Source organism: Etheostoma spectabile, chromosome 24 (assembly GCF_008692095.1).
Source record: "Etheostoma spectabile isolate EspeVRDwgs_2016 chromosome 24, UIUC_Espe_1.0, whole genome shotgun sequence".
Taxonomy (NCBI): Eukaryota; Metazoa; Chordata; class Actinopteri; order Perciformes; family Percidae; genus Etheostoma; species Etheostoma spectabile.
The window spans coordinates 13,642,955-13,656,609 of NC_045756.1; the positions used below are offsets into that span (position 1 = coordinate 13,642,955).

General features: G+C 41.3%; 1 protein-coding gene across 1 annotated transcript in view; it reads right to left on the reverse strand.

Annotated features, from left to right (window-relative positions):
* LOC116673759 (fibroblast growth factor 14) overlaps window positions 1-7,717 on the reverse strand; it is a 57,288-nt gene extending 49,571 nt beyond the window's left edge. The window contains exon 1 of the mRNA XM_032506014.1: window positions 6,389-7,717. Within this exon, the coding sequence (XP_032361905.1) occupies window positions 6,389-7,055 (667 nt within the window). The 5' untranslated portion in view covers window positions 7,056-7,717. The remainder of the gene's footprint in view (window positions 1-6,388) is intronic.
* Window positions 7,718-13,655: the final 5,938 nt, after the last annotated feature.

The window sequence follows — 13,655 nt, forward strand, 5'->3', positions numbered from 1 at the left end:
TTAACTGTTTGACTTAGCTGAAATATTGCTATACACTTTGAAAGTGGAAACATGTTGCTCTATATGTGCTTGCAGCTATAGCTAAGGAAGTGTGTGGGTCCAAATGGAAAATGTGAATGCCTCGTCTATAAAACTGCTTGCCATGGTATCTAAGGAGGTGCAAATAGCTAAGTTGTAGGCTAGCCGTATGGTACGGTAGTTGTAAGAAACACTGGTCATAGGGTTAAGTAATGCCGAGCATGCCGAGTAAAGCATAGAGTTAGTACAAACAGTCTCCACCAACACCTGACAGAAATATCTGGCTCTTATACTGCTACATGTTCCACTATGTACACCAGCTAGCCTCAACTTGAGCTTTATTGGCACATGTGATAAACTTAACCGTACTAAAGTGTGTATAAGACATGAAAAGAAGTTATATTTAAGACTATGATTATCACATAAGAAATACTGGATAATTTTTGGCCTTTTTTTTTACCTACAAAGTTCATTTCAGTTCAGTTTATCTTGTCTGATTATATAAATGACCTTTGTGACTGCACTGTATGTGTTTGTGATGGGTGTGACTAGTTGACAGCTTGTGAGTGTGTGAAGTATGACTACACGAGAGTTCAGAGGGAAAGCAGATCAGACCAGCAAAGTCATAATGTTTTTCTGCAGACTCTGCAGCGTGTTTGGACAATGAGGCCATGAACTAATGAACACACAACAAACACACACATGCGCACACACACACGCACCTCCAGTTGTGGGACATGGAAAGATAATACACTACTGCAATGTTTTTCACATGACTTCATGGCTTTCACATTTGAGTCTGATGTAATTTTATTTTTATATTTCTTAGGGGGTAAGGAAGAGCTCTGTGTGTGCAATCCTGAGACAATTTGTTGCATATATTATTCACACAACACCATCTTTACACACACACACACACACACACACACAAACACACACAAAGAGAGAGAGAGCATATTAAAGTACTGCACCAAAACCCTCCATGTGACCTTAGAGGACAGGCATCACTATAACTGTCACGGTTTTGTCACACTCATCACTTTTGTAGCACAATGTAACAGCACGCAACTAAGAAACAATGACATAGAGACACACACAATTTTACTTTGTTGCAAGCTTGAGGGAAACATGACATGAATATTTCCGATCCAAAGATATCCACAGAATTAAATTAAAATACAATATATTTAAACATAAATGTGTGGTGTACGTGTGTGTGGGCATTTCATTTCAGATTGTACAGATCCGAGTTGGCAGGAACCCCACTGCTATAATCCAGTGTTTAAATAAAATATAAAGTACAACGCCTTAATGGCAATTCTCCAGAGAAGATGAGCATGCATGTGTGTTTGGGCATGCACGCCTACACAGGCTATAAAGGGTGAAACTCTCTATCTGGGTCACATCACATGGGACACAAGACATTGACTAACATTGTTGCTTATTCCTTTTAACAATGAATGTTACTGATGCTGCTGGTTCATCTGAGGATCCGGACAATTTACCCCAGTTGGTTGTACATTAATTGATTTTTTTTTGTCACTAATCATTCCATCCACAAAATTGATGGAACCCTCCCTGTTTACTGATCACGCTCCTACAGCTGTAACTGCATTGAATTTGTTACTGCTAATGCAAACTGTACACAAAGCGCAACAAGATATTTTCATAAACCATTCATACATATGGCTAAGAAAGGTAATGCACTGTAATTTGTAAGTATTCCACATATTTATTGCTGTATGCACCACATTGACGGCTGCTGTATAAGAGCACTTTGAAGCGACGGAGCGGAGTTTGTGTCAAAAGGAAAAACTCAAGACTTTCACTCAACGCGTGTTTGTGTCTCAAGTTTTACATAAAGGTCCCATGGCATAAACATTTCACTTCATGAGGTTTTTTAACATTAATATGAGTTCCCCCTGCCTGCCTATGGTCCCCATGTGGCTAGAAATGTCAATAGACGTAAACCGAGCCCTGGGTATCCTGCTCTGCCTTTGATAAAATGAAAGCTCAGATGGGCCGATTTGGAATCTTGCCCCTTATGAGGTCATAAGAGACAAGGTTACCTCCCCTTTCTCTGCTTCGCCCGCCCAGAGAATTTGGCCCACCAATGAGAGAGAGAGACATCATGGCCTTCAAACAAGCAAAGTGGCAGTTGGTCAAGGCCACACCCCCAGCCTCCACCTTGCCCCCCCCTCTCCTCCTCAAAAGCTACAGACTCAGAAATGGCACATACTAAGGAAAGCTCATTGTGGGACTGGCTCTAGTGGCTGTAATTCTGCACCAAGGCTGAATTTTAGGAAAGAGACTTCAGATATGGTATTAGGAGACCACTAAGGCCAATGTAAAAGCATCCAAAGAGCACCATGTCATGGGACCTTTAAAGCTATAGTGTTTAGTTTCAGTGCTGCTGTTGTCCTTTCTTAGGGGTAATGTAAAAAGCATTACACGAGCTTCTGCGCGCATAGGGTGCCAAACTTTACCATTTGGTAAACTAGCCATACTGAGAAATACAGAGAGAGTTTTGTGGAGCTGATAGGCTGAAAACGCTTTGTATCAACTCATTTGGCAATTGCTTGAATGTAACGGACACTCATTAATATAAAATAGTTGCGCACTATAGCTCTAAAGACCACTAAACTTAATCATGTGACCAGTTGTCACATTACCAGTCGGCTTTTGATGTAATTTTGTAGGATATCATACGAACCCATTCATTGAGAAGGGTTGAATATTGCAAGGGAAGACTGAAAAACAGTGTGTACAACACACACACACACACACAAACACACACACACATAGTCCATAGTGATCATCAACTGACACTAGAATCCCTGAAAGTACCCTAAATTTGGTCTGGATAGGATTAGTTTAGCATCTGTAGGATCATTTTTGCCCATCCCAAACCTGTCAGTCATATCTGTGGTATTTCTGGACTATTTTTGTCCTAAGCTTCACCCACACAGCCCATGAAATTATTTGAACCTACCATATACACGTAATTGAAATTCATAAAAAAAAGTCATTTATTTCCCATGTTTCTATGAAACTTTTGAAAAATTGAAAATAATAAAACATGGGGGAGTTTAAATCATGATGAAGCCAAACAAAAGTGTAAATAGGTAAATATACAATGACAGTTGATACCTAAAACTGTATATTTGGATATTTTGGACTACTAAAAGCCTTTAAACATGTATGACATTTTACAGTAACATTAAAGTTGATTAATTCTTTTAACTTCAACATGACATTAAACAGAGTATGTCCATTTAATTACATTCCACACCCAAAGAGGTAGTTTGAAACTGCAAGGTAACTATGGGAAAGAAGGAAATATCCCTGCCAATGTATCAGGAGGACACGTGTTCTCTCATAAATCCAGCAAGTCTATTCATCAAATAAGCCAAGAGCAGAAAAATATAAAAAAGGAATATAATTAGAAACAGAGAGCCCAGAAGACAAAAAGAAAACAACCAGCCATGGGACACTTTTTATAAATTGCAGGCAGTGGTGTGTTGGCAGGCAGTGAAAAGTGGAGAAAATGTTTCACTTTAGCAAATTAGTCCCTTCACCTGTGCCAACACATCAATATTGGTTTTGTTTGTTTAACCTTTAATCTGCAAGATTAGGGGTTTATGTTTGGTGCTCAAGTCTTACTGCTCTAGTGTTTTCCCAGAAATTACTTGTCGATCACTTACGGTCTTTTGTCTTGGAATACTTGTTAATAAAATACACATACATATCTAAGGAAAGACCTAGCAGCCTTTAATAAACTGTTAATACGTGGAATAATTGTTATGTCAGCTAGTGATGAAGAGAAAAACAGACATGTTTGCATGAGAAAGTTTTACCTATTAAACCTAATACTTTCTATTTTATACACATGGCTCTGGGGTTGGTATGTATCTGCCACAAACTACAGTCTCCTACAAGTATTGGTGGAATTTGGCTCTTAATCAGGATCATCTCATAAATGGTGTTGTTGTATAGGCATGATTGAGGTTCTATATGTCTTTATATCCACAAGACAGTCAACTCAATGACCAAAGCTAATACACTGGGCTGCCGTATTTACACAGATTTGATTTATTTAGAGTTTGTCCTTTTTACACATCAGCTAAAAAACCAGACGGACAGTGCTTTGTAATCACTTAAACTGAAAAATATAACTCGGGGACAAAAAGAAGACACGTCATTAATGTATTTTATATAATTTCATCACTTTTTAGTGCTGACTGTCTGTTACTTCTCAAATTTTTACCATGTGCCACCACAGAGCTATGCTAATGTAAAGAGAAATGCAGCAAAGGACAAGTGGAAACATTCAAGTGCCTACATAATGAAACTTTGACATTATGCTATCATGATAGTGATTGTATAACATCTTTCCACTTATACAGCACTCTAAAACAACACTAAAAATTACACTTATTTTGTTGTTTGCCATTGCACCTAAGTGCTACTAGATGCTGAGTCAGAGAAAACTCAGACTAGAGAACATTTATTTCATTCAGGATGTATTAAGGCTTAAAAAGAATTGTGTTTGCTTGATTGGCAGGTGGCTCAGGTTTTTATAGTCAGATATGGTAGACACCTCCCAGGCCTCCTACCATTTGCCCAAATATGTTTTAGGTACCAAAAAACAGGCCAGTGACAGGTTTTCCATCCAACCAATTTAAGGTAATTGCAGCTAAGCAAATGTTAGCTTGATTGGGTCAAAGTAGAAGAAAAAAAGAAGAAAAACACCTCATATCTAAATTATAACTTGCTTATAAATGGGCCACTTTCTATTGGCCCGTTAGCTGGTATAGTGGTGTACTGTTCCTTTAATCAAGGCCTGGTGAAGTGCCTTTGAGCAAGACACAGAATAACAACCTGCTACAGACTGTCCACTGACCTGCTTGTAAAATGTATTATTTCAGTTCTTTAAAAAAAGATATATTAAAAACAAATTCTAACTTATGTCATGAATTACAAACTGCCTACACCTTTGCATATTCTTAACCACAAATTCCATCAGTCAGCTATTTTTAAGGTTTGGTTAAATTAGTAAACTAACAGTTGACTTCAACTCTGCAAGTAGGTACTACCATTATCAACTAGTTTATCAATGACTTTTTCAGTTGGCTGAGTAATTTGGTCAATAAAATATAAAAATGAATGACCCAACACAAATTAACAAAGTCCAAAGTGATGAAAATTCCCGGTTGTTCAACCATTCAAAAAAAGGTTCTTAAATTAGAATGCTAAGAAAAAATACTGTACTCACTGTTACACATTTAAATAAAAACACAATATCTTACTGCCATCTGACTTCAAGAAGTGGCCTTGTGAGGCCCGCCTGCTGTTGCCCTGTAAACACTGTTTTGAGGATACACGGGTCAACTTTCTGATGCAATGTCAATATGCCAATAATGTCAACTTCCTGTTGCAATGCTGCCAATGTCAATCTCTGTCCTGCCCTCAACCAAAGCAGAGGGAAAATCTGGTCGAGACCAAAGCAAACCGTTTCATTTGGTCAAAGCTTGAATGTGTCCTGTACCCTGGAGAGCATGACTGAGATAATCAAAAGACCTGCTGGTGAATTAAACTGAATCTCACTCTTAAATTACATCATCCCTGTTGATGAGCACAGTCACTGACGGGTTTCCCAGCCCTGATCTTTAAAAGTTATCCATGTACACAAATCCAACTTTAGAAGAACGACAAGCAAGCCAAGCATGACACTGGACATGAGTAACAGCTCACCTTAATAAAATTGTTTCAATGAACATTGTAAAAACTCTTAAAGTCATTCCCCCAAGCAGCTCCGGGCTCTGCTGAACACAGCATCACATTCAGTCTTCAATCTCATGAGAAACAATGTTTGTATCCACACAGTCTGACTAAAATGTCTGCAGCTACAAGAAGAAATACACAGTTTCTTGTTCCACAATTTGCACTGAATATCCACAGTTAAAGTCTAAACAACACCATGTGCTGTTTAATCATGCAGGTTACTGGAGCCTGAACGGGTCTGCATGCTGCATTAGACTTGATTTTCTGCAGCATTTCTGCCCCACACAGCACACACGCACGCTTTTTCCGCACGCGCTGCCACTGTACTCAGTTTCTGTGCTAATAAGTTATCACCCCCTCCTCTACCTCTGCTCCCCCGTCACACACCCCTCCCCTTCACTAGTGCACTCACTTGCTGCACAACTGCGATTGCAGAGAAACACCAGCAAGCAGTCATACAGTGCAGTCTCGGGAGGGAATACACACACTCCTACAGGCATATGAAAGCAATAAAGTATTTTACTGTCACCCACCCACACACCCACACACCCACACACACACACACACACACACACACACCACTCACCAGTTGGGTTCTTGTTTTTCTTGAGGCTCTTGCCACAAAGACACTGCAGCATATGCGATCCTTTGCTGAAAATGTTGTTCCAAATAAACCGCATGGATTTGGCCGAGACGGGGGAGGAGGAGGAGGAAGAGGATGTGGGGGACGAGAGGCGTTCCGGATGCGGCAGCCTAAAATTCACCCACCGCATGGGGGCTGATCCGCCCCCCTGTTTGCATGCCAGCAGAGCCGGCCAGCTGATGGGCTCAGTTCGGCGGTGTTTCGGCCCCCTAATCTGCACCATAGACAAAAATAAGAGCAGGAAGTCAGGCTCGTCGCCCGGTTTCTCGCCCGGATCCTCCGCAAGCTCAGAGACCAGCAGCCGCACGTATTCCGCGCCGACGTCGTCTCCGTGCGACAGGAAAAGATAAACCGCTGAGGCGCTTTTCTCTGCGGTCTCCACCTCACGCTGCCCCAGCGGCCGGTGGTCCTCAGCGGCGGAGGATAAGTCGCTGCTGCAGCCGCCCGGCCGCCGCGGCGTGAAAAGCCCCCGAGCGCTCCTCTTCAAATGGCGTCGTGTGCCGCGCGGCACGGGGAGAGGAGCGGCAGCGGCGGACAAGCATGCGGCGGCGCTAGCGTGAAGTCGGCGGTACGCGGCAGCTGTCGGCTTCTGCACAAAAAACCATTGCATATTAGTGGGGATCGCTGGGGTCGGTGCGTCCAGGGAGAGGGGGAGGAGGGGGAGGAGGGAAGGGGTGCGGATACGGGGGTGTCCGTCAGTAAGTCGGTGGCATCCCTGTTCCAGTAGGCTATAGCAGACAAGTACTGCAGCAGGGGGGGTCCTTTCCAAACACAGTCACTAAGACACACTCACTCAGACACACGCGTGCGCGAGATGCAGAATCCTTCTCCAGCAGCAGCGCTGGTTTTCTGGTCTCTGGTCAGTGAGCGCGTGTAGCGCTGGACCGGGCAGGTGAATCACTGCAGGGAATCTCTGCACTATCCCACTATGTGTTTTTCTCTTCAAAAAGTCCTTATGAATATTTGATCCGCGTTTCGGCCTCCACTTCTCAATAATCCATAAGCTCCAATGCGCCAAGATCCTGCTGCTGCCTGCCTGTCTGTCTGTCTCCTCTTCCTCTCCTCTTCCTCTTCCTCACCTTGCTGGTGAAAAAACTGAACTATGGCTCAGCTGTCTCTACTACACCATAAACTAGATGGAGAAGAAGTAGGAGAAGAAGAAGCCCGGGTCCGGCTGGTCCTCTCACGCTCCTCTGGTGCTTCAGCGTCTTTCTCAGCAGCGCTCGAGACGACCGACAGCCGGCGGGGCGCGAGGAGGTGCACTGAATAGGCTATCTATACCCAACCAGCAACAGAGTAGGAGCAATTAACCAAAACAACTATTCCGGTTGGCACCTTCAAAACAAAAGTCCAAACCGTCACAATTTTGATAGAGCTTCTCTCTTTTTCCTCAAAGATTTGTATTTTCTCACAATATTTTTTTTTTTTACGTTCTTAAAGCCAATGTTCGGAGAAATGTTGAGTAAATTGAAAATGTAACGGTTCAATTTCACTTTATAATCAAATCCGCAGTGACATAGGTAGGTACAATATAGGCAACTAAAGTTAGTTAGTTGGTTATATTTATTAGATTAGATTAGATTATACTTTATTTATCCCACGACGGGGACATTGTGTTGTTACAGTAGCAGCATTTTTCAATAACAGCAAAAAAAAATAAAAAATTATATAGTTATATATAAAAATATATATAATTAACATATATTTTCAGGATAAAAACGCATGTTTCCATAATCACATTAAAAAAATAGGCCTCAAAATAAAAGTGCCAAATGACGTGAAAACATTTCAACATTTTGCAGTATGCACATGTATGACGCTTGTAGGCTATTTGCAAAACAATGTACACTTTGTTTGATTACTACTCAACCTAGAGCTGTGCCTATTTCCCAAGCTCTTTTCCTTAGAAAAATGAGCAGTCTGGTTTGCCCTCGACTTTTGTTCTGAAGGAAAGGGTTACCTCCGGCATGCCCGTGCAGCTTGATGCAGCCGTACTGGGGGGCTGTTTGCAGTTAGGTAGACACGTAGTTCCCACACCGTCAGTATCTGGACTGACTGGATGTAAACTGTAACGGACAAGATTTTGGGTAGGGGGCGCCGAGATGGCGTCACTTCTATGTATACGAGACCACCACCTTCCTTTGTCTCTCTTCACTGCTGTTTTACGAGCGCGTTTCTCTTTGTATCAGACAGGGGTTACTCCAACAGCTGGCGATGCCGCCCTTTCTGTCGGCACATGTACACACCTGTTGCACGACTCCCTTGTTACAGTGGGGTCTTCTAGTCAGTTCGGCTTCGGCTTGTACGATATCTGAGTGACGTCTTTTATCTTTTAGAATGGATTGTTTCCTTCGCATGTTTTAGAATATAAGAGTTGAACTGGTGTTGGATTAAGCGCTGCTTGGCGTATTTTATATATTATAATTATTAAAATCGTATCTCAGTAATACAATAAACTGTCTGCACTCGTGGCGGCTGGCGGGTTGAAACCACAGACTGTGCGGTTGCAGGGAGCGGAAAATGCTGCAGTGGTTTCAGAGGAGCGAGCTGGCGCTGTCCGTGGTGCTGAATCCACATTAGCTGGTCAAACTCCCAACACAAACACGCGCGCGAGAAACCTTATCAGTGGACATCTTAATTACCCTGTTGACAGGCCAATGTCCGTGACATTTCAACCGATTAAACTAACAAAACCACAACCAACAGCAATAAACACACCAGACTTCACTTTTCTGCAGATATAAATCACCAAGTCACGTTTGTGTGTCTTTATCAGAGAAATAATTAAATGTCATTGAATGATAGAAAAATGTTTTTTAAAAACAGAAAAAATCGGGGTAGCACACACCATCAAGTCCTTTGGAGCGTTTTCTGGAACTAAAACGCACCATTCATTCTCTAGATTTGGTTGTGGCTCATTTGCCTGTGATTTAGTCAATTTTTACACCTAAGCCCAAAAACAACCGTTTTACTGAGGAAAATGGAAAAAAGTGCCTTTGATGTTTGCAGTGTAATAACATTCCCTCAGAACTGACAGAAATAAAAGGTGCAACCCTGGGAATTTAGTAAAAGAAAATGAAAGACGTATACTATTTAAACACAAAATTAGAGACAGTAAACATCCTGCAGAACATGACAAATGTAAAAGTTAATTGATGAAGCTCCAAGCTGAATCTGACCCCTCTCCCTTGCACGCCATTTGCATTTTTCTAAGTTGTCAGACACACACTCAAATGAGTGAAATTCTGCAATGGTACAAATGACCAATTACAGACAAACACCAAACTTCCTGGAACAGACATCACTCTCAGCTGCATTGCAGTATCAGCAAATGAGTCCAGGATAATGGTCTTCACAAACAGCAATGTCTACTGCTCATCTAGTATATTCTGACATCGCAATAAGGACCACACATACATAAGAGGTACACACAGTCATTACTGCAGGATGACTGATGCCTGGCAGATTTTTTTTTCACACTGTGTTCGCAGCTTGTACTGTTCTGAGGCGATCAAGGCTGAAGCATGGGATTGCTGTCAACAAGGGGCAAAATATAATTTGTCTGCACACATAGCGAGGCTTCAGCTCCAACAGCAAACAGCCACAGCTGCATGCACGAGTACAGTGTGTCTGTTTTTTTTTCATGCACAGAAAGTAATGGAGCTGGGAAAGGCAGAAGAAGGAAAAAAAGACAGCAGTGAGGGTGCAAGAACACAGAGAAAGAAGGTATGGGAGGAAGTAGGGTGCAAGAGAAAAACAAGGGGAGTGAAAAAAGGAGGAAGCAAAACACTGAAATCTGAGTCAGTGGGAATTCATAAAACGCAAATGAACCAGAAAAGAGGTGACTTTTAATTACAACAGACAGAGAGATATTTGACATCAGAAAGACTCCAAAAACGTATCAACTCATTTGAAATCTTTTTGCAGGGGTATAGAGAGATTATGGTGGCCCCTGAAAGCACATATTGTTTCTGTTTTCTACATGTAACATGTTGTATTAGTATTCTAATGTGTTTCTATAAGAACAAGGCATATTTAAATGGTATAATAGCGGCAGTTTCCTATAGCCTCCCTTTAAAAATGGCCATGGACAGTTTGGTTTAAGGTTGTAGAATATTTAAAGACCACTGATATCTTATAGATAAGGACCATTGGGTCATGTCATGTATTTGTTTGATTTTGAAATTTTAGCAACTTGGAGTGAGTTTACATTCAACAATTTAAAATGAATACAGGCTGCACCTTCTAGTTTTTGGTGCGGTGTTTTTCCACTAGGATGCATTACTCTACCCAGGGCCGGCCTGTGGCTTAGGCAGTATAGGCAAATGCTAAGGGCGCAAACCACCAGGGGGCGCCCGGCCTGTGCTGTACCTAACGTAGGGTGACCAGACGTCCCCGGTTTCCGGGGACAGTCCCTTATTTTGGCTACCTGTCCCCGGCTGGATCTGTCCCCGGAAATGTCCCCGGTTTTCACTGTGACTGAAAGACCCGAAATTGGAATGAAAGAAAGAAAAAACGGAGCCGATAGTCGCACACCCAACACACGCAGGCTCCAGACCCCCAGAGCCCGCGGTGCTCAGAGAGGTTTTAGAAGCCGTGTGTTACGATGCTAAAATCACTGATTATTTACATGGAGTCTGGTGGGTTTAGCCAACGCAATTTCGCGGACTTTTATGTTTTAAAAAGGATCTTAATCTTTAACAGAAAGGTCGACCTCCTTAGAAATCCTTTCCATAATGTTGTCAGACACTTAGAATATTAATCTGAGTCTGTTAGCAGCAAAACGAGCACTTTATGAACGTAAATACAAGCTGGACAATTATCCTATTAACTTACATTGTAGCTTGTTTCTGCCGACTGCATCGATCTCGTTTAATATCAACGTCAAAGGAGAATATGTCCTCAGTAGTTTTTGTTGTATCTGATTCTCAATGAGCTGTTGCAGAAACAAGCCTTGAGCAATAAAGCAAAGCTGTCAGTAGTTCAGTAAACATTACAACATTATGAAATATTAGGACTTTCTATCTTGAAATATTAAGATTTTCTATCTGGAATATTAAGACTTTCTATCTTGAAATATTAGGACTTTCTATCTTGAAATATTAGGACTTTCTATCTTGAAATATTAGGATTTTCTATCTTGAGGTGTAGTGGAGTGGAGTATGAAGTAGCAGCAGGGGGGGGTCTAGGATCAGACCTTGGGGGGGGGGGGGCTCACCCCCTAATAAGAACAGCTAGGTCTAGTGTCCCCTTTTTAAAGTTTTACAAAAGTAAAAACTTAAAGTTTTGGGGGTAAATACGTTTCGGAGCTAAAAAGTCCCCGGATTTTTTGAAAAATTGGCACCTTACTAAAGACCTTAATTAAAAAAAATACCCCGACTTCTTTTCCCGCATCTAAATCTCCAATGAAAAGCGCCCAAAACGTCTGGTGCCCGGGGAGGAAGAAAAAAAAGAAGAGGGGAAAAACGTGCAAGGACAGAGGAAATTTTACGTAAAGGTGATGATGAAAAATGATTATTTGCTGTTGCAGAAACATGACGAATAGACAGCCGTTAGCAGAATAGAGGTAAAAATAAATAGCGGCGCTTTGTTTTTTTAACATCATTTTAACTGTAAGTGAGCAAGGGGGCGCCCACCAAAATTTGCAGGGCCCCAAAATTGTTTGGGGGCCGGGCCTGTTCCCTGCATATTTATTTTCCGTCAGCTGGGGAGAGTTTTGAAACTGAAAAGTGTAGCCCTTTCATTTTTGGGGAAAAAGAAACAAAACCTTTTCCTTTACATTTTCGAAGTTTTCCTGGTAAAAAACATATAAAAGGGGGAAGGAAAGAGTACTAATAAATATGATCAAGAAAAAACGTACTGCGTAGAAACTTTTAAAATTGAACTCAGAAGAAAAAAGTATTTTAAACAAATAAAGCCCTTCTTTTAAGCAGAATTTTGAGTTGGCTATAATAATAATATAAAACGTCTTCCCAGTTAGTACACGAGTTAACCAGAAAAAAGGGGGACAAAAAGACAAGGTAACAAAAAAAGTTTAAAAACTATTGGTTTCATACCGAAAAACAGCAGAAACAGATCACCAAAGGGAGTAAAAAAAGATAGGCAGCCACAAGAGCAAAAAAATGGTTTCTGGTTTTTTCTTAACGCTGTTCTGCAACGCAGTACTGCGTTGCCAGAAAAAAGTCCACGTTTGGGTGTTGTTGTAGCTACTCACCTGTCTGAACGCAGCTATGTTCTTTGAGTCTTGAGCACCGCGAAGTTCTCCTCAAACTGCCCCATGTTTCACTTCTCTTCTTCTTTCCAATGCAAAAGATAACCAGTCCGCTCAGCCTCTTCTTTGGTCCCACTAACGTTAGGTTACAAACCGAGTCGACGCAGCACTTAGCAAGCTAGCTAGCTAGCTAGGTTTTGAGCTGAAAGAGTGACACACAGTCACAACTGTGACAGGTTTTATGGTCACAAACAGTAGAAAGGTTTACACCTCACTGAAAGTAGACGTTTTTAAGTAAATGTAGAAGTCTCCTTGCTGGGAGCTCCACCACAGAGTTTGTTACTCAACGCGAACTAGCACTTTATTAGTTATAGGACCAGCACCTATTTTGACGGTTTTGACAGGTTTTGGGTTTGTTTTGACGCAAAAACGTGGGTTTGTTTGATTTGTGTCACCTAGCATGCCCCCCGGGTGGTGCAGTGAATCAGTTTTTACTTTACACTAAATATTCTTTAATATTTATCCACAGACTTTGTACGTTTTACCCTTAATTTAAAAAAAAACACACAAAAAATGTTTTGGGGCGCATCGAACCAAGACAAGACCCAGACATATGACTCGATTCTAATTTCCTAGAGAATATAATGTAATGTCAAAATAATTAAATGAATAACTTTCAATGTTTACAAACCGTCATAACTCGTATCTCAATCATGACAACTGAACTGAGCCCATATTAAAACCATAAACTCTAATGAGTTGATTTGATGGGAGCACATTTAAGCCGATGGGCCCTAATCAATGTGGTGCTCCACCTGCTGGTTGTCAAGGAGACCTACACTACAAGTAGGCCTACATGGAATGATTGTTTAACCTTTTTTAACTGCAGTTTCCAATCTTAGGGATCATAAAAACATATAAATAACTGTATGACTGATATGCAAATGTACGTTTTATTAAATGTTGCTTTACTTAACTTGAATATGTGACCAATAATGA